Source organism: Micropterus dolomieu, linkage group LG05 (genome assembly GCF_021292245.1).
Source record: "Micropterus dolomieu isolate WLL.071019.BEF.003 ecotype Adirondacks linkage group LG05, ASM2129224v1, whole genome shotgun sequence".
Lineage (NCBI taxonomy): Eukaryota > Metazoa > Chordata > Actinopteri > Centrarchiformes > Centrarchidae > Micropterus > Micropterus dolomieu.
The window spans coordinates 13,713,287-13,734,356 of record NC_060154.1 but is presented as its reverse complement, the minus strand read 5'-3'; the positions used below and the strand labels follow the sequence as shown (position 1 = coordinate 13,734,356).

The window sequence follows — 21,070 nt, the reverse complement described above, 5'->3', positions numbered from 1 at the left end:
CTTTTCCAGAGCGCTCTGGACCTCAGACTGGGCCGAAGGTTTACCTTCCAACAAGACAATGACCCTAAGCACACCGCTAAAATAACGAAGGAGTGGCTTCACAACAACTCCGTGGCTGTTCTTGAATGGCCCAGCCAGAGCCCTGACTTAAACCCAATTGAGCATCTCTGGAGAGACCTGAAAATGGCTGTCCACCAACGTTTACCATCCAACCTGACAGAACTGGAAAGGATCTGCAAGGAGGAATGGCAGAGGATACCCAAATCCAGATGTGAAAAACTTGTTGCATCTTTCCCAAAACGACTCATGGCTGTATTAGATCAAAAGGGTGCTTCTACTAAATACTGAGCGAAGGGTCTGAATACTTATGACCATGGGATATTTCAGTTTTTCTTTTTTAATAAATTTGCAAAAATTTCTACATTTCTGTTTTTTTCTGTCAAGATGGGGTGCTGAGTGTACATTACTGAGAAATAAAATGAACTTTTTTGATTTTTGGAAAATGGCTGCAATGAAACAAAGAGTGAAAAATTTAAAGGGGTCTGAATACTTTCCATACCCACTGTATATATACATACACACATACATATACACAGTATATACTGTATAATGTATATATAATGGAATATTCAGCATCAAACAGTAGCAGAAGATATAAATGTAAATATTTAAAATTGTAATAGTTTTCAGCCATTCTCTCTCTGCATACCCATCCACAACTACCACTCAAAGCTAATCTTTCACTTTCCCTTATTTCTATTTATTCCCTAAAGCCTTTTTTCCTGTTTATCTCTGACTCTCCCATGATTCATCCTCTTCTCTCCCCCCTCACTTCCTCTTTTCATCGACCCATCTCTCTCCTTGTGTTGTCCATCCTGCCTCTACACCATACTCTGTCATTAGAAGTGATTGTGATTTCTGTGTTGTCCTTCCACAGGTAATAAATGCCGTGGAACAGGACTACCGACTGCCCCCTCCCATGGACTGCCCCACAGCACTGCACCAGCTCATGTTGGACTGCTGGGTGAAAGAGAGGAACCTGCGACCCAAATTCGCTCAGATTGTGGCCACACTGGATAAGCTTATCCGCAATGCTGCCAGTCTCAAGGTGGTCACTAACAGCACACAGTCCACTGGGTAAGCTGTAATATTGGCAATAATGTCTAATTATGGTCAAAACATTAATGATATTAGTGCTGATCGCTTTCTAAAAACCTTCTCATATGTTGGAGAAGATTTGCTGGAGTCTTGTGATAGATTACAGTAACAGGTCATTATTTTATTGAATGAAGTCACTTGACTTTTCAGCCATGAGAGTACATTGGCCGAGCCATTTCATTTGCACCTGAGCCAGAGGAACTGCGATAATGATTTCCACTCTGCAAATATTCATTATCCAAGTTGATATGGTGTATGTGAGTCACTCTGACTCAGCTGTAACAATCTCTAAGCTTCTGCAAAGTGCACCTTTCTTCCCGTACAACTCTTCAGTTCTCACAAATGCAGCCTGGGACATTATGCAAATCCAAATTACTATCGCTCAATACAGGCCTTAAAGCAACTCCTCCGCCAACTGGGAGCTCAATCAATGATGTCACATCTGCATTTAGCAGCACTACCTCCCTCCGCAATCTGTTTCTTGGAAAGAATTTGGAGGATAGAAGGTGGAAGAGTTGGAGCGGCAGGGAGGGGGCTGACCTACCTATCTGTCCCTGCATCAGGGTCTTTCTATCTTGAGGGAGGGCCGCAGACAATCCTAGTTTGGGCTCATGGGGGAAACCAGGGTCTCGGTTGGCCAACGGAATGAAGCTCTTAGAAGATTAAGCTTGCTGTTAATTAGCTCGATTAAGGAGAGGCAAAAAAGAGATGGGAGCGCCTTTTAATTAGCCACTAACGAGATTTTAAGCGGGCCAGCGGAGAGGTGGCCTCCTGCTGACAAACGTAACAAGGGAGGAGTGAGAGATGATACCGTCGTCCTGGTCGGCATTGAAGGGTGGCTGGAGGTTAGCTAACACCGTCTGGCATTAAAGTCCTTTGCTTGTGTGTGTTATGTGTACATGACATGACTGCATATTGCATTGTAGGTGTAGAGTGTAATGAGCAATTGAGCTTTGGTGGTGTTAGGCTTCCTTCACCACTTCAATGAGTCATTTTCTGTGTTTATCGTTTTAATTTTGAGTCTCTGTTGCAAATGCAGAATGTCACACTTGACAAATGAATCACATCCACTTTTATAAACTGCAAAACAGTCTAACAAACCTAACTCTTTGGTGAAACTGCTATAGTACCAACCACTGACCTTTGAATTTGGCCTGTAACTGTCTCACTAGCTAGCATATAATATTACCCATGTTTCTTGCTGTGTTTCTGCTTGTGGCTCACATGTGGCCAGCAACATTCTGGACCCTTTTGAAGCCAACTTAAGAGAAACAGGACTAACAATACTCCATTAAGAGAAGCCAGAGTCTGGTGTTGGCGTTGGCGTTGGCGTTAACGACGGCTCGAGGCCTTGGACTCCGAAGCACAGGCCTTATTAAATATCACTCCATCTACACCACTCAATGGACCCTCTGTATCACTGTTATTAACTCCCCATCGGTGCCTTTTCTATTTTTTCCTTCTTTCTCCCTCCATTCCTCTTTTAATTGTTAATGAATCTAATGCCATCAAAAAGGATGACAGGGATCAACAGAGCAGAGAGGAGGGGAGACAGTGGTGCTCTTTCTCTGTGCTTGCTCCCTCATCTGTTTCTCCTCCTTCACCTCCCTGCCCCCCCCCCCCCCCCCCCCCCCCCCCCCCCCCCCCCCCCCCCCCCCCCCCCCCCCCCCTTGTTCAACCGCTCCACTTCGCTCTGAGTTGTAGCACAGTTTTATTAAAACTCCAAGGTGGCCTCTCTATCTACAGCATTGATCAGCACAGGGGGTTAGGTTCTTCTTTAGAAAGGCCCTTTTGGGCTGTCAAGGTGTGCAGGAACATGCAAAACACACTCAAACCCATTTTCAGGAATACACACGCACACACACTGATCATACGACTAAGTACAGTTTATTCATATATACACAGATGAACAGTCAAACACTCCTTCCAGATTCATGATCCGGTCCTAACACGCAACCACACACTAAATGTGTGTCCACCTCTGTGCATGCATCCTTTTGTCTAGCCAACCTCGGATGGTTTTCCATAAAGAGCATATGCATATAAGTTCAAACACACCCAGAGACATTGTACTGTAAATGCAACAACAATGTGCTATAGAGTATATGGTTTATAACCTACATGTTAAGCACATACAGACAGCCCAAATCTGATTTAAGCTTACCAACAAAACTGCATGGAATCCAATCTTTACAGATCAGATTTAAAGCACATTTGTAGGCGGTTTGAAAGTACAACTCAGTAAAACTACTCAACTCGGATTTCAAGTGGATTTTGTTATATTTTTAGTTTTGTTGGTCCCCATGCAACTCATCTCATTGCAACACAAATAATAGGAACCAATAAACAGGAAGAGAGCTGTCCAGATATTTCTAGGATTTCATATAGGAAACATCCAACATCACAGATGCTGCCAAATAAATGCAGTCTTCACCAAAGAAATGCCCACTTGATTACTATGACATCTGTTATTGATTATAGTTTCTTAACATAAATGTGATCTGTATAGTCATCACTAAAGACCAGATTTGACAACACACACCACCTCGCCTCACCAGCTGCAGCGCCATCATCCACCATCCACCATCCAAGCCTCCAGCCAGTCTCTCCACAGTCATTAAAGTGGCCCCCCATGTCCCCACCCCCCTGCACACAACTCCTTAGATGTGGAGGAGAGGAGAGAAGAGGGGAGGAGAGAGGAGGAGGAGAGGTGGAGAAATGGAGAGGTGGCGCTCAGCGGGGGGCGTTTGGGGGTGAGGTTGGCCGGTAGAGGCAGTAGAGTGACGACCTTAACCCTCTCTCTCCCTGTTTCTCTTTCTCCCCTCCTCCCTCCCCCTCTCCTAATGTAGGGTATCCCAGCCCTTGCTTGACCGCTGTGTGCCAGACTATACCACTTTCACCACTGTGGGGGACTGGCTGGACGCCATCAAGATGAGCCGCTACCGTGACAACTTCGTCAACGCCGGATTTGCTTCCTTTGACCTGGTGGCCCAGATGACAGCAGAGTGAGTGGAAAGGGATTCAGCTAATCAGGCCTTAAGTGACTGACTGGGCTGGGTTTGAGTGTAAAATTAGTGACTGTTTGACCTTGAGGGAATAAAAATGGTCTCATGGCTTAATAATATGTGATAAGATGTGGAATAGGTGCTATGAGTAAGCTCAGACATCAAATAAATAACATAAAGGATTTTAAACAGCAATTATTTTACTATATTGGTACATTTAGCAGACATTTCAGAAATATATTTTTTCTGATATAATGATGAATCATGCCATGAATACATACAGTATCATGTCTTTTAATGTTGTGAGCACTAGTTTTAAAAAGGAAAATGTGATATTTACTGGCGACATGAGAGAGAGATTATGCAGCAGTTCAAAATGTGACAAAATGAACATAAGATCCTTTTAATTTGGTATATAATTGATCAGGATAGGTTTGCTGTAGTATGGGGAAGATTATGTAATCAGGAGAGGACCAGTTCCAACTGCCTGCTTCAGGAGTCCAACATCAGATACACAATCAACAAACACAATTTAACAGTGTAGTACATTTTCTCCAGAGCACGTGTAGCTGCTTCCTTTCCTATGATCTCCAGTTGACCTTGACGACTCACCCACCTGTCCGTGTTTACAAACAGGAAATGATGTAATGGAAGTCCTGGAAACTGGAGGCCAGTGATGATCAAATAAATGAATTAGGATTATAATGATAAATAAATTATCCTCATTAGCTGCATAATAGGCAATGGAGGTGGGGGTAATTTATTTCAATTTGGCCAGGCTGACAGGTGTGGTGTACTGTGGCTCTCTGTTGCCCTTAATGGCCAGTAATTCGTCTAATGGTGCCCATTTATTATCATTTCATCCTCCATCGCTGCACTGATGGGGATGGCGAAATATGAAAAAACACAAAACCCCCCACCATTTATTTGTGTGAAATTTCGGTGATGCACCCTTGTTTGGCTTTGGAGAGGATGGATGTGCAGTGTGTGTGTGTGTGCGTGTTTGTCCATTTGTGGGTTTAGGTGCACACTTTTCTACTAAAATGGATGGGGCCACAAAGTCATTGAGACAAGCAGAGTGTATGGTGTCTGCGTGTAATATTAGATTATCCAGTATTTGTGTGTGTGTCTGTGTGACTGAACGGAGAGGACGCAGACTGTGGCAGAGCCCCAACAGTCAGCTAATCGCTACCCCAGACGCCGTCCGTTCTCTCCTCAGCTATCGACTGGGGAAATCAAACAAGCGAGCGGAAAAGAGAGGTTCTCATGATATTGTTGTACAGTGTTAAACCAACATGGCCATGATGATTAGATTATGCCGTCTGACTAATGACAAAGCCAAAGCAGGTGCACTCTCCCAGGCCTTTTTAAAGGTGTAGTAATGTCAACTATATGTCAACATTTTTATATTTTCCCTCTGCACCCACAACACCCAAGGTTAAGGCCCTCTACTTACTCTAAATATCACACCGTATCTGGTGTGAGCCCTTAGATAAAAAGACTAATTTACACCTTATTTGCTGTAGTTCTTGGATATTTTTAAGCACTGAGGAATTTTGTCCAACAGTGGCCAAGTTAAGAATATTTCACAGTATGAATGACAAGCTCCTAACTGTCTAGTATATTGCAAAAAAACATTTCTTTGGCTAAGTGGCATGTTGTGTGGACTCTGCTTGTGAAGTCTGCCAGCTGCCAGACAGTAGCTGAGTTTGCTCTTTAATCATTAACTATCACATTATGGACCTTTGACTCCCCTGTTCTTGCCCACCTGCCGGGCAACAGAAGTATGTTGCACTAAGACCAGTATTCACTATAGCTGGATAAGTATCTCCATTTTGTTGACATACCCTCTGGAAGCCATTTTATGGGCGATTGTCAAGGTGCTTGCCTGTCCCTTTTGAGTGTGTGTTTACTTGTGGGTGAAAAGTGAAATTTACACTTCATCTTTGGACATGTGATGTTTGCCTGCTTTTTTTTTTATCACGGAGCCACCTGTTCTTATTTTGTTCTCCTTTCATTTCACTCCACAGGGACTTGCTGCGGATAGGGGTAACGTTGGCTGGCCATCAGAAGAAGATTCTTGGTAGCATTCAGGACATGAGACTACAGATGAACCAAACACTTCCTGTCCAGGTGTGAGCGACAGGACACAGACCGATGCAGTCGAAGGACAGCCAGATAGGAAAAGGTGGGGAGGAACTGTGCCAGAGAGAGCCATTGGAAAACCCTAGCTGCCTGACCCATCTCTGCCAATTAGACGCTATGAAACTGGCTTGCAGTGCCTCTGACTATTTTGTTCTTTATTTCACTACCACTTTCATTTCCTGTTCCTGCTTTTTTGTTATTCGTCATTATTTCTTTTTCCATCCAATCAGAATTAGTGTGTTTTTGAAAGAGGAAGAAGAGTTAACCCCCTTATATCCCATGCATTTCTCACCAGCTCTGGTGTGGATTGACGTTTGCATGCATGTGTATTTTAGTGAGGTTGGCCATAACGCCCCATAACTGAAATGTCACACTCTGATCCTCAAGCAAGACCCCCTTCCCTTGACCTCTCAACCCAGCTTTGATGGACGCAATGCTTTGCAAAGAATGAACACCCGGGTGTAAAAAACAAACAAACAAATGTTCACACACATAAAAAAACAAAACTAAAAAACAGAGGTGTTTTGGACCCACAGGAGACTGAGGACAATTCTTTCCCTGATAGAAGTTGTTTTATTGTGCATGTGTGTGTTGTTCTCCATCTTCATATTGAAGGTGTGTTATCTAAATGGGCACTTGCCGGAGACGGGTGAGTTCAAAGGTCAAGAGGATGACAGAGGTCAAAAAGGTCAAAGGACAGCAGCCACATTTTTGGACACTTTGTTTTGGCTGTTGAATCCTCAATAGGTCACCAGATGATCTCTTCACCCTGACCTGAAGTGACTCAGGATTGTTCCACAGCTTGGGATCACCTCCTCATCACCTGCATTTTTACACATAAAAATGTTTTACTTTTGTTTGTCCACACACCTTTTTTTCCTCTTCTTTTTTTTTTTGCTTTTCTTATGCATTTTTGGGAGATTTGTGGTTTCAAAATGGCCGGTCAAACCTAAGTAGCCCCACTGGACGCTTTATGTGATTAAAGGGGAAACAAGGACTGTGGCAACACTATAGAAAGACCACTTGGCCTTTTGTGTGCGTTTTTGTATGTGTGTGTGCGCATGTGTGCGTGTATGTGTGATTAAGTGTGCTTGGATCTGCGGGTGTGTCAAGTTGCACACAAGTATACTGTACAATACAGCTTCCGCTATTTGCCACCGTGGAGAATTAACGCATGAACTGAACCGTGACAAGGAGCAAATATATCTGAAACAATTACGCTATATTCTGTGGACAACTGTTAAACATTCTTTTTTATTGAATCCAAAAAAATGAACGGACATACATATATATATATATATAAAATTATATATATATATGCATCATGCAGAAACTGAGAGAAACCATGACGGACACCTTACTTTCTACTTACTATTATCTGGATTTAGAAATAATCAAAATTATTGTTTTAATTTCTTGACATCCTGCCCTATGTATTTATTTGTACCTCGCCCGCCAACCCCCAACCCCCACCAACACCCACATGGACTGTATGCCATTTGGGACAGTGGACTTGGAACAATCAGAAGGAAGATAAACTCCAAAAGGATTCACCTAACAAATTGATGACAAAAGAAATTGCATATAAATTGGATATTGTATTTTTGTTGTTGTTCTAAACAGCCTGTACATGTTTTGTAACAAAAATATGATAAATATCAAAAGAAAAATGGTGTTTTGACAAAAATGGAAGTGCTGTTGTGAAATGTTTGATTCAGAGTGAAATTAACAGAAAGCAAAGGAAGAAGAGAGAGAAGGGGGGAAGTCAGAAGGTAGAGAGGAAGAGATGAACAACATACATGGTTGGACTATTGGTAATATCATGTCGCCCTTTTGCTCTCAGTGTGAGTGTCCGTGTAGGTGTGTTCAAGTTTGTGTGTGCCACCTGAACTGGATATTAAGCTTCCCCAATCCATTTTCATTCTGCAACATAAAGAGCATTTGTGAAGCACTGAGCTGTTACTAATTGTCTTCCAGGCACATTTTTTCAACTCCTGCAAACCATTCAGATGCATCTCTGTGGTTTACCTATTTTTCATTTTTCCAACAATGGGATCCTCCCAACCCATCTTACGTAGGTGTATTAAGCAGTCATTAGGGGGAAGGTTCAGAGACGATGACCTACCTGCCAGTCACTCAAATTGCGCCAGAGGTGGAGCTCCTCCACTAGACCTGCAGTTTGCTTCCCTGCAACAGGATCCTCGTCAGAGAATCCAGAGCTGTCAGAAAAGAAACCTATTGGTCTTTGTCTGTCGATTAATGCAGCAGCCAATGTGGGCTGGAGGATACAAGCACACAGCGAGCGCAGACATACGGCGGGCTGACCTATCATTATCTCTCTTCATTTCCTGTCTGGCCTGCAATCATCCTGTCTCAGCTCAGGCTGCTGCATGATTAGTACAGTGCAGGATCAACAGCTCTGAGATGCAGACAACCAAAATCTGCAGCCCCCCGCCCATCCTAAATGATAGCAGCTGCATCAAGGAGACCATACTATTTTCACTTCTCACAGAGGGGTGTTTGATAGTTGCGGATTAAGGGATGGGGCTGCATCACTGCTATGGTCTTTCAGATAGTCTATATGTTGTTTGGGTTGGAGCTGATCAATGCAATATGTGAATATTGTTAGTTAGGTGTGTGATGATAGCGTGATGTTAGTGGCCATGCAGTTTTTCTTACCATATTACTTTTGTAAGCCTCTCTTTAAGTCCCTTCAAAAGTCATGGAGGATATTAAGCAAAACAACAATGTGTTTCCCGTTTTATATTATTTCATCTTATTCTAAGTACAGCTGTTTTCACTACTGCTAGTACTCTCTATAGTTATGGTACACAATCAAGTAGTAATTTAACGGACGTGTACTCAAACTATTCAGGTCTGATATCCTTACATTTGTTTCATCAAAGTGTTCAGATTTCCAGTATCGTCAGCATGATGTGATATCATGATGAGATGTTTCTTGATACCATTCTGCAGAAGTATTTTGTTTCTCACCAAAACAAAACAGAATTTTCATTGGAAAACAGTGATAGAATCTACATTCAGAGATGACAGAAGAGCAGAATGAATGCAATCAGAAGCTCACCTCTCAAAGTCTCCCAGGAATATTCAATAGTACTCCTGCTTCCTGCCCTCGGCTCAATCATCCAATCAGCGAAGACCCACTCTTGCAAACTCACACGTGACAGCAAAAAAGACACAATTGATGAGCATAAAAATAGAGAAGGGGGCTAAATACAATCAGATGTCAGACATGCCCACTCATGAAAAATGGCAGCGCTTTGGAGCTCGCATTAACTGTTGATGAGGTGCACATGGTGCTCTGGTCTCTGGAGCTGTGTTCACCAAACTCAACCAGCCATGAGTGATGAGCTCAACTGGCACTGTTGCACATCTTAAAATGATTAAACTGCCACCACATCAACTGAAAACAATTAATCTTTAAGTGGATTCTCACACATTCATGGCAGGGTTTAATATTCAATATTCACAGAGCGAAGGAAACACACTGTCTAGTGTTTTTTTGTTCATCCTTCTGACGGCACATTGCTGAAATTAAGATAGACTGTTGTGTGTGCGTTCGTGTGTGTGAGAGTGTGTGAAATAAAAGAAATTTATACAGAAACACTTTGATCAGCAGAGTTTAGGCTTTGTCAGATGTAGTTATCTGTACATGTGCCAATAGGATCCCTCACATTCCTTCTACGTTTCTTTTCTTAATATACATCTTCCATAAATCATCAAACAACCACACCCACACACCCCGAAACCCCTTCACTTACAACTTTCTAACTTTCTTTTCTTTAGTCGTCTGTTTTAAATAAATATATACAGTACTGTATTTTCTTCTGTCTTCTAACAATTTCAATCCACATCTGTCTTTTGGTCACTTTTGAAAACCCCCTCTTCATACAAGGAAGTGAGATGTGTCAGAAAGTACTGTACATGTATAGTGAACAAGGAGGGGGGACGGAATAAAGTGCTGAGAAATGCAATTGTTAATTCCTCTTTGAAAAAGCATTAAGATGTATTTAATGGTGCAGACATACACAACAAATTACTAAAAAATGATGATGCATTCTTGTAGAAATATTTTTAAAAGACCCTTTTGCAATTAAATTATTTAAGAAATGTGATCTCCTGAGTCTTTATGTGTTTTGAATTCATCCAGACCTAAAGTAAATTGTTCCACTGTGAGATACCATGCCACCGAGAGATACCATGCCCAAGAGAAACACATTTGATTTCACTGCTTATCTTTATGGCCATCTCTAACTCCCATAATCATTACCAGAACTTCATGTAGTTTTTCAGCAGTTATCACAATATCATTTTTTGTTGATAAAGTGGCAACCAAAATTCTCAGTTCAGACCGCTGTCTGTTTCAGATGAAAATAACATACTCACAGATTTAACTCTGCATATTTCTCAGGAATTACTCAGGAATTGTTCATTTTAATCCAAAGCTCTCTGATTTGATGTTTGTGTTAAATAAAGGTTTAGGCCGCATTCTTCCCCTTGCCTTGGAAAAGCCTGAGGATATTAAGAGTAACACTGTCTGTAAAAAACTATTTTTGTAATGCCGCCTTTCCACTATATAGCTTCAGGCACCTGATGAATGGATATTGATCCTTGCGAGAAGTTGCCCAGAGTTCATCTATTTCTAATGCTTCTTTAGTTGCTAAGTCGCTTGCCATTATTGTTGTTACTGCAAGTGAAAGACCGCTATTCTAAAGTAGTTTGCCAAATATAGCTGTGAAAATCATGAGTTAACTTGCACATCTGTCCAGAGGAATACCAAAATATAGCATTGTTATTCCAAATCAGATCAATTCCCAAAAGTTACAAGTTTGCAAGACTTGTTGTCACAATCATATCAAAAAGTTTGCAGTCTACAGAAGAGCTATGTCAATACCATGCCACTCTAAAGCACCCCATGTTGTCTTTCAAGCCCACTAATTTATCTGAGCTCCACTCATCTCTGCAGGCACTGATCCAACAGCCTTGTTTTTCCAGCAAAAAAAGGGAAGATGCTCAGATCATAGATTCTACCTCATCCGCTCCTCGCCTTGTCCCCTGGCTCCCCTCTTCTCCCTTTCCCTGTCCAATTAAATATAGAGCCTTGGATCGGGTGGTCTCGGTGTCTGGGTAGAGCAGATATTTTCGAAACCCTCCCCCCTAGATGCGCTCTGAGAAGTTTCATCAGAGGATTATGTGGGTTCTTTATTATGTTACAACAGGCAGAATAAATTCTCAGATCTCCCCAACTTTGACGGCTTCTTGTTTTCCACTGCTGTTGTCAGATGATGGACTCACTTGATACATATTAAAGGTCCAGCAGCCTTTCATGGAGACTAATTTTGTTCTACCTTCTACTGTCATTTGGTGTCGTAACCAATTTCTATTTTTTCCATTTTTTTTCAGAGGAAACTTCTAAATCCACTGTCAAGAAAATTAACCAGGGCTACTGTATGTATCCTGAGACAGAGCGTAGACCATATCATAGTTTTGAGATATTTTCATTAGCTCAGATAGAGGGTTCTCCTTCAGTATCAAAAACGTAGTATAAATATGGACCAATGCCAAGATGAACTAGAGCACTGCATACTTTGCTACAGCCATTGACATAGTGTCACATTACTCCAAGCAGTGAGAATATTGATTGTATGCAGGCCTGTTTCATCCAAATATGTCATAAAATGTAAGGGAGAATTATTGTGACGCCAATAAAGATAAAGTTCTTATTCCTACTTGGTCAGTGAGGCGGCATTAACATAAATATTGCTATTTGCATGTCTTAGCCACATGTCAGTCAGGACGAGGATCAATGCAAAACATGATAATGTAGCAATAGGAAAAAAAAGATATCCGCTTACTTATACCCTCCTTACCCACTCCTTCCCAAAGCAAAACTTTCTCTCTCTCTCTATTCTCTCTTAGTCCCTACAGATTATGTCTTACTCTCCCCCTTATTTTACACTCCCAACCAACTCTCCCATGCAAGAGTTCTGTCTGCTTTTTCATCCTTTCCCATCTCTACTGCCATAATCCCTTTCTTTCACTTTAGCTTGGCACAGCTAATTGGTCACGTCTGTACTGTGACACGGGGACCTGACATAATTGCTGGACAAATAGGGAGGCGTTTAGCTTCGGACCTGTCTCAGCTAAGCTGTACACAGACACCAGCCGACTGGAAAGCCTAATTACCACTCCAACCCCGCAACTTGCTAATTGGCAAATACTTTCAACAAAGAAGTATGTCTGTGTCTCTGTGTGTGTGTGTGTGTGTGTGTGTGTGTCCGTGTGTGTGTTTGTCTGTACCTTTGTTTTTTTCTTTAGTTAAGGGTCTGACGAAACACACACACAAACAAAAAATACTCCAAAAAATAAGCAATATGCACGATATGAATCATCTCAGAGTTTTGCTTATAAGAGTTTCAAAATCTGTCATTTCTTTAAACTGCATTTCCAATGGTCACCTGTGAAGTGTCCATTTCAATGTGTCATACATCACATCTTGTTGCTGTTGCATTATGTTGCTGTCCATTATGACACTGCTAATATATTTCCCATTTGATTATCTTAATCCAGACTTTCTCACAACGCCATGCTTCTGTTTTTTTCTCTCCTTTTTTATACTTGTCTTCAACTCCTCCTCACCATCTTTCCAACACATGCACTCACTTACAGACCTGATTGAACTGATTTTCACATCCCACGGTTTTTGGCATTTGATTAATTCCTGTTACATTAACAATACATTAATTATGTTGCACCGATTTTGGAATGTTTCTCCATTTATTTGTCTTGGCCGTTTAGCCAGTCATGACTATAAATAAATGAATAGAAAAGTTAAGAAATAAAAGAAGTCTTTCATTCTTTTAAGGTCTTGGTTAGCACTTTTCTTAAATACTGTTAGTAGTCATATTTCAAAGTGTTTTGTGCAGAACATAGGAATGCTCAATCTTTAAAAGCTATATACAGTAAATAAATATTTCTTTAGTGGAACAGTGAGTTTTTCACTTCATCAAATGGTCTCACAATCTGCAGACAATCTCTTCCATTCAAAGGAACATCACAAAGTATTATCCTAGTGAAAATCCCCTGAAATATTTGACCACCCGCTCACATCGCCCCCTTCCCCAAAAAGGGTACCCGACCTTTTCTGCCCCAGAACAAGCATCCTATTGTTAAGTGTTTGGGTGCAGCTGCATGGTCTTTTTTGTCTGATGGGTTGAGTATGTCTGCCAGGGAAACAATATTTGACAGGACTGCTGCTCCCGGGAACCATGGGGTGACCTGAAGTTCACGGTCAAAGCTGGACAGTTGGTGGGAATTTATCACATGTGAGAGGTATGGTAGCCTTCAGGTACGGCTTATGCCAGTGAACAAGCACATCAAAATGCTGCTGTGGGAAGATAAGATGTCCTCGTGGCTGCAGTTAAGATAGATAAAGCCTTAATTTACTGTAAACATAGTTAATACCATCACCGTAATGCATAAATCACATGGCCAGCATGAAACTGCACTGGCGTAGGCCTGCTACTCAGGAAAACAGAGCTCAGACATACAGTAATGCATACATAATGTTTAGTGAGATAATTAATTTTCTCTCTTCCAGCCCCCTGCTGAGCTTGTGTCCTCATCAGAGTTCAGCAGACATCAAGCAGGCTTATGTTTCTTTGTGGGCTTTTTATTCACTGGAGTGTTTGCAAAAGGCTTCAGGAATGTTTACTTTATAGAAAAAAACAGTGCTTTGTCATTATGCTTACCAAAAACATAAATTATATCTCTATGGGAATGTTAATCTGTACCTATTTGAATTGTATCAATAGGTTTTAAACTCTACAATCAATGACTGGCGCTGAGTTGTGCAAGCAGCAAAGTCAATAGGAAACAAACATTTAAGATAATCTTTTAATCAGCTAATTGACCTGCCTGCAGGAGCCTTTTGTTGACTACATGTCTGCCTGAACCTGTTGATGGAAAAATATAATTGTGCTGAACAAAAATGAACAATAATCATTCTCAGTTTAGCTGACGTAATTAAAAGTAATAATATGCCAACAAACATCTGCTGGCCACTATTTATTTGATAACTCAGCTGCACCATCGATAATCTTGCTCACCAACTAAAGGTAATTAATAGCTTGTGCTTTGCACTTATGAAATACGCTTATGACATTGCCACGTCGAGGTCATTTTTCTTCTCCATTGGTGTCATCAGGAGGCATGAAGGGGAGGGCCTTGTTCCTGCCTGACATCTCATTAACTGCTTGTCGATATTTATCAGTCTTAATCAGAGCTGTGGCAGGTCTGGTGTGATTATTTCCTGGGTGTGAAAGCAATCACACCTCGTCCTCCTCACTGTCCTTGATTTACGGAGGGGAAAACAGTCTGGCATGTTTGAGGAAGTTTGAGACAGCTGCGTATAAAGAAGATGGAATTGAAAAGAGCACATTCCCAGTTTATCTCTCCTTATTGCAAACAGCTCAAGTTAAAATACATTCATTCAAGCTTTGCAATGATGACAAACTATTTGTTTTCTGTCTTGAAAATTTAGTAAAGGGTAGTATAATTGTGTGTCCACAACAAAATTGTCAATATCGTAAATCTGAGAAATGCAACGTGGCCACACTAATCTTTCGATAACATTCAGAATGGAATGAAGATGGTATTATTGTCATGACCATTTCCCCCATCAAAACACATTTTTATTTCGTCTGTGAAATCAACATATTGTTTACCTTGAAAAATATTTCCAAAATCACTATTGTCATTGATTCTAGGTTTAAGGATATTTATTTTCATTATCAAATAAAAACAGAGAAACAACCAATAGTTACTTGAATGTTTTTTGTTATTTTTAGTGTGTTTACACTAGGGTTAGAAAATAAGTTTAGCAATAGAATTCTTTCAAAAATAACAGCAATAATAACAGCAGTAATAGATTAAAAAAAACAACAACAACCAAAACTCTCTTTTAAATGAAAAGTACGATGAAAAATTTGCCCCTGATAATTACTATATTTCCTGTTAGTATTCAGGCATGCGTATCATTCTGCAGGCCACCCAAGGAGATTTGTTGAAGGCAATGACGGGCCAATTCTCTTCTGTAAATTAATAAGCAGAAAAAAATATTGTCACTATGCAGTAAGCAGCAGAGGAAAATAATCCCCCCAAATAAGCCAAAGACATCAACAAATGAAACAAAGCAAAAAATATTGTTAAAATGAAGAAAAAAGATAGTCAGAAAGAGGAAAATGGAAACTTTATCTCTGTGATAACTTGCACCAGTTTCCAGCGGCTGGAAAAACCTACTTCGTATGTGTATCAAATTAATACAAACTAAGATTTTATTTCCTGGAGACAAAATAGTACTTCTACAAACTTGCTCCCATGTAGGATCAAAACAACCCCATCAAAATCAGATCAAGAGGGCAAATAAATGTTTTGTTCACACACAAATTATAGTAATTTCTGTCTACCATCAGGTGTCCAGTTTTACCCCCTTGACCTCACTAATGACCTCTAACAAGGCCAAAGTGAAGCAGTCTAATGTCAGGTGGCAGACAGACAAAGGTGAGGCAAAGGAGGGGTGTTGGGTAATGCGCTAACATTCTTGTGGGTTGCGCAGCTGTGTGGGTTCGAAGGCCAGTGAGGTGTTTTTATGTGGAACAAAGTGTCAACTCATTACAGACTGAGCCTCACCTCTCTGCACTGCCAATGACCTGTAAACAGTACGAGTCGCCCAGAGCTGTCACGAAACAAAGGCGGAGGGTAAAAAAACTGCAGTTTGAGTGTAAAGCAAACGCAGCGGGAAAGCCAAAGCGTCCAATAAAATGAGATGAATGATGAAAAGTGGGACATTGTCCGATTTCACAGATTAAGAGACTGGCCATAATATTTTTTTTCCATTTTGTTTGTTGCATTCGCTTTGCGACGCTCCCCCAATCGCGTCACCGGCCTCAGTCTCAGCACCAGTCACAGCACAGGATTCTGATTGGACAAAAGTGACCGATGTGTGATCCCGCTCATGGCCAGACACTCGCATCATGGTGGACGGGGTCATACAAAGGCTAGATCGTGATGCATCTTGGGTAAAATGTGACCTCTTTTTCTAAGAAGGGCAGTTGTGAAAGCAAAAATGTAGGACAGCTGGTAAACACAGAAGCGATCATTCTGTTAAACTAAACACGGATTTAAATAAACTAATCAGACATTCACGGTTAAAGGATAGTTGTTGCCCTCATGCTAAACCAGTGAGCATTGTGTTTAATAGCTGTATTGAGACAAGCCTAAACACACAGTGCTCACATATCGCTCATTAACAAAGATTTGCATCAAGCCTAATTTAGCAGAGTGTGCTATCAGGGTATAAATGGTGTCCAATAAAGAACAATAAAGGCTTTCGATAGAGGCATACTTAGCGCTGGCAATTACCTCTCATTACAGTCTAGATCATTAGAGCCGTCATATTTAACACATGGAAAATGTGAAGTAAAAGCCATGCACATCAAAGGCTGTCCACAAATTCAGCTTCTAATCTGATAAGATTAGAATGTACTAATTTGTAAAGTGGTATTATTGTGTTGTTGTGAGAAGGGGAAGAAAATGTCCGACTATATGAAAATGGATATGAGAGCATTTTAATAGCAGTTATGTCCTGTTTGCTCTGCTCTTTTCTTCTACTCTTAATCCTACACTTGATGGTTACAGTATATTGGTGTGCAATTACAAAGACGTTTTAATTACAAAGCCAGTGATTTTTTAGCTACTGTAGCTTTTACAAAAATCACTGTGGTATGATAGTCAAAAGGGGCTCGACTAAAATTCACATTTTAGTTACTTTAGTTATTTTGAATTTTGATGTCATCAGGTATCTTTGTTGAACTACACAGATTACGCTTTGTGTGTCCTTCAGATGGTTGCGCCTCTACCATACACTGTGTGTGCCTGTATGCGCCTGTATGCGACTGACACTGTGTGTGGTCATACCTCTGGCTGTTCGTGTTTACTTTCATGTGTTCATACTCTGCCGAAAAAGTGTGCTTGTCTTCAGAGGAGCCGGTTTTGCCGTGTTGACATAAGAACACCATCCCTCCCTGATGGGAGCATAAAAAAGGATTAGTGGCAGGTTTAAAAAAATCTAGACAACAACAATACAAGCACACCTCCTACCATACACGCTCCACTGGTCCCGTGTGATGTGGTAAAAACCATCACATAGGCTGAGAGGCATGGCAGACAGTTGGAAGACATGCACCGGCACAGCACAATCCAATAGCTATCACTTCCCCTGGCACACTATGTACCATTGAGTTGAAAAGAAGCAGCAAATGTACCTTACAAAATGGCTTCAATTGCTCAAATGTAAATCTGACGTGGTGCATTATTCAATTCACTTTGTCAATATAAAGTATGTAGGAACATGTAACATTTTATAGTTTGATAGAATACGTTGTATCTACAAAATTGCGTTTGCAGTGGCTGCATGGAAATGAAAGTACTCTCTCAAATGTAGTAACTGATTAAGTTAATGTTTTTAATGATTTAATTGCATTTTACTATAATGGTGTATCCATTTATCCTCAACCTGCTATTCTGCTGACATCCGCTACTTCGGGTCTTGATTCAGTCCAAAGGTTGTAGAAATGTTAGTAGAGAATGATAGGATGTTAAAATCATGACATCATTTGGTATTTTTGGGTGTAAAATGTAGACAAAAAGTTGTGCATCAAAAAAACAAACAAATGAACAATAAAAAAAAACAAGAATATGAGGGGCTGACAACAAACCTTGGGGTTTACCCCTGACGGTTTATATATCTGAAGTCTCTCTTTGAAACTTTATGCTAGACCTTATTGAGTTTGTTTTAAATATCATCTACAATTAATCAGTTAACTACAACAACAACACCAAATACCAACAAGGAAAGGTGTCAAAGAGTGATTGGATAGATGTTTCCTATAAGCATTAAAGGTTCAGTGGGTAATATTTAGGAGGATCTATTGACAGAAATGCTATATAATATCCATGATCATGTTTTCAGTGGTGTCTAAAGATCGTATATAATGAACTCTTATGTTTTTATTACCTTAGAATGAGCCATTACATACACTGCGGGTCCCCTTATATGGAAGTGGCCATGTTGCGCCCCGTTGTTTCTACAGAAGCCTAAACAGACAAACTGCTCTACAGAATGTGATTCGTCACTACGTTGAATAAGTACGAAGAAGAAGAAGAAGAACAGTAACGTTAGTAATATTAGTAGCAGTAGTTGACAGATTTAATAGAAGTAAGAAAAGAAAAGAAATTCGGACATATGGAAGACCACAAGTATTGTTCAGCGCAAGAGACGACAGAGCGTGTCGGCCACTATAGCTTCTCCTACTCGCTGCGACTGATGGTGCATTCATGTGGTGTTGGAATAGTCAGAATGTTTTTTCCCTCTCATCTTTATTGCAAAAAGAGACATTAAGTGTACATGGGACATAAAGAAGTATACAGAACTTTGATTCGTGCAAAATCACATATTGCTTATACATATTTTGCAAACATGTAATTTGCAATATGGTTTTAACGGTAAATTTGCTGTGCATGTAGAGTGAACTAGATGTATCTGTGTTGTTTATATGCTCTGATAATGTTAATCCAACACTTTGTAGTAGCGCCCATGTTGGTTCCACATTCCGACTTAAGAGCACATTAACAAACACTGATGTCAGAAGAACGACTTTACAACTCCGGTAATGGGACCATCCGTAGAGCATGTGAATGCACTGTGAACCGCTGGTTCCAATAGCCTAACCGTTATAGCACTTACAGTGTCGCCTGTCCTTGCTCACGGGCAGAAAAATAGTAATGACAGGATGAGTTTCAGTTTGAGAGACAAACAGACATCTCGTACACCTTCCTGTTTAGACATTCCAAATCGGTTTGAACTGCTGACCCTCTGGTCAAAAGCTCAACTGTCTCACTGTTATCTTGCAACTGTGTGTAGGTGAGATAATGTGCTACCTTACTGGCTGAGCTGATTTTTCCTCACAACACACACCCTCTTACTGGATTGGTGATTATTGCCAGACTTTATTGCCTTTGCCAAGGAACATTCTCTACACGCTTACGTACACACACGGACAGTGTGACAGGAGCAACCTTACCACATACACACACACATTATATATACGAGCACAAAACATGCATTCCTACAAGAGGACTTTGAGAACAGTGAAGGAGTATTGAATTGATTTAATAATAGTGGAGAAGTGGTGATTATGGTAATATTTCTTTGTTATACCATATTGGAAAGAATAAAAAACACAGCTAAGCTCTAAAAGGGACGCTAATTTCTCAATACTCCTCTTTTGTTGCCTCGTCTTTGATCACCTACGCCTTTGCCCCCCTCGCTCATCAGTTGCCTTTGTTGTAATCCTGATCACCACCTGTCCACTGCTCCAAAGGTCAAAGAGCGGTCATGTTTGCTAAAACGGAGTTCAGCTCTGGTAAGAAATTAGGACGTACTGTAGGTTTATTACAAAAACATGTTGCTCTTTCCCTTGAGCATGTTTTCCTTCCTCCACGGATCTCTTGTCCTGTGTCCTCCTCCACCATCCTCCCTGCAGACACAAACTCATAACTGGGGAAATTAAGTGTGCATACTATCAATGCAGTCAATAGGAAACATAAGGCACATGCTGTATATCTCTTCCCATCATTTCAATGAAATGTGACAGCATGCTCACCTGAGTGCTGTATATGTACACATTTCTGTAGCCTACAGCTAGTTCTGTTTCTGTGGCCTGTTGAACACAGCACAAAATAATAACTTCCAGGTGTTTTATTTTAACATAGTACTTCTACCACGCAACATTCAGTGAAGACTGGAACTTGATGTGTAGTGTGTGTGACCAAAGAGATAAATACAATAGAAAATTTCCACTGTCACCATCAACACATCCACAGTAACTCAATCTGTGGTTTGTATTTATTCCCCAAGTACTGAATGTTTACCACATGAGAACCAAAAGGCCTTTAACTTTCTGTGAGCAGTAAATACAGGCATACACTGTTATGCTCCGTTCTGAAATATAAGAAGCTTTTTGTGGAGGACTGAGACGTGGCACACATATACGTGCATGGTGCAGTAGTGAGGAGAATGCCAGCAGTGATGAATAGCTTTCAATCAGGCCACAAAATGGTTTCACACACCTCTTGGAAGGGGTTTAGTCACATAATTGCTGTTCAGAAGAAAGGCTATTTGGATTACTTTGTGGGAAATTCATTAAAATCTGATGGGGTTCATCAGCGGTAAGCATAAGAAAATGTAACCTTGTGAAAGATGGAATGTCTTTTTAATCACATTTTTAAGATAATTTGTGTTCACGTAAGATCAGTGAAAGTTAAACTTAATTTGTGTGAGGTTGGAAAGTTGTTTTGTGAGCACTTTGCTGACTGAGTGTTTGGCAATAAGAACACATGTCATCAATCTGTACATGTGTTCAGGGCGGGACTCTCATCCTACATGTACACTTTGGTCCAGATGTGAGCATATACACTGAAGTTACAACAACTTCCTGTGTCATGGCGAAGAGTTGATCTTTGACGCCACGCCATGGACACGCCCATTGACGAAAACTCGCAAATAGCACAACTTTTCATCTTCAATGCCTTTAGAAGGCACAGCAGAAATTTGAGGTCGGTCGGACTAAATCCCTAGGAGGAGTTCGTTAAAGTACGAAGTGTGTAAATCATCCAAAATT

At 40.7% G+C, this 21,070-nt stretch overlaps 1 protein-coding gene across 2 annotated transcripts in view; it reads left to right on the top strand.

Moving 5' to 3' along the window:
- LOC123971063 (ephrin type-B receptor 3-like) overlaps positions 1-7,995 on the top strand; it is a 59,455-nt gene extending 51,460 nt beyond the window's left edge. For both annotated transcript variants that reach the window (XM_046049623.1, XM_046049622.1), the window contains exons 14-16: positions 938-1,137; positions 4,008-4,163; positions 6,194-7,995. In XM_046049623.1, coding sequence (XP_045905579.1) covers positions 938-1,137; positions 4,008-4,163; positions 6,194-6,302 — 465 coding nt within the window. In that variant the 3' untranslated portion in view covers positions 6,303-7,995. The remainder of the gene's footprint in view (positions 1-937; positions 1,138-4,007; positions 4,164-6,193) is intronic.
- Positions 7,996-21,070: the final 13,075 nt, after the last annotated feature.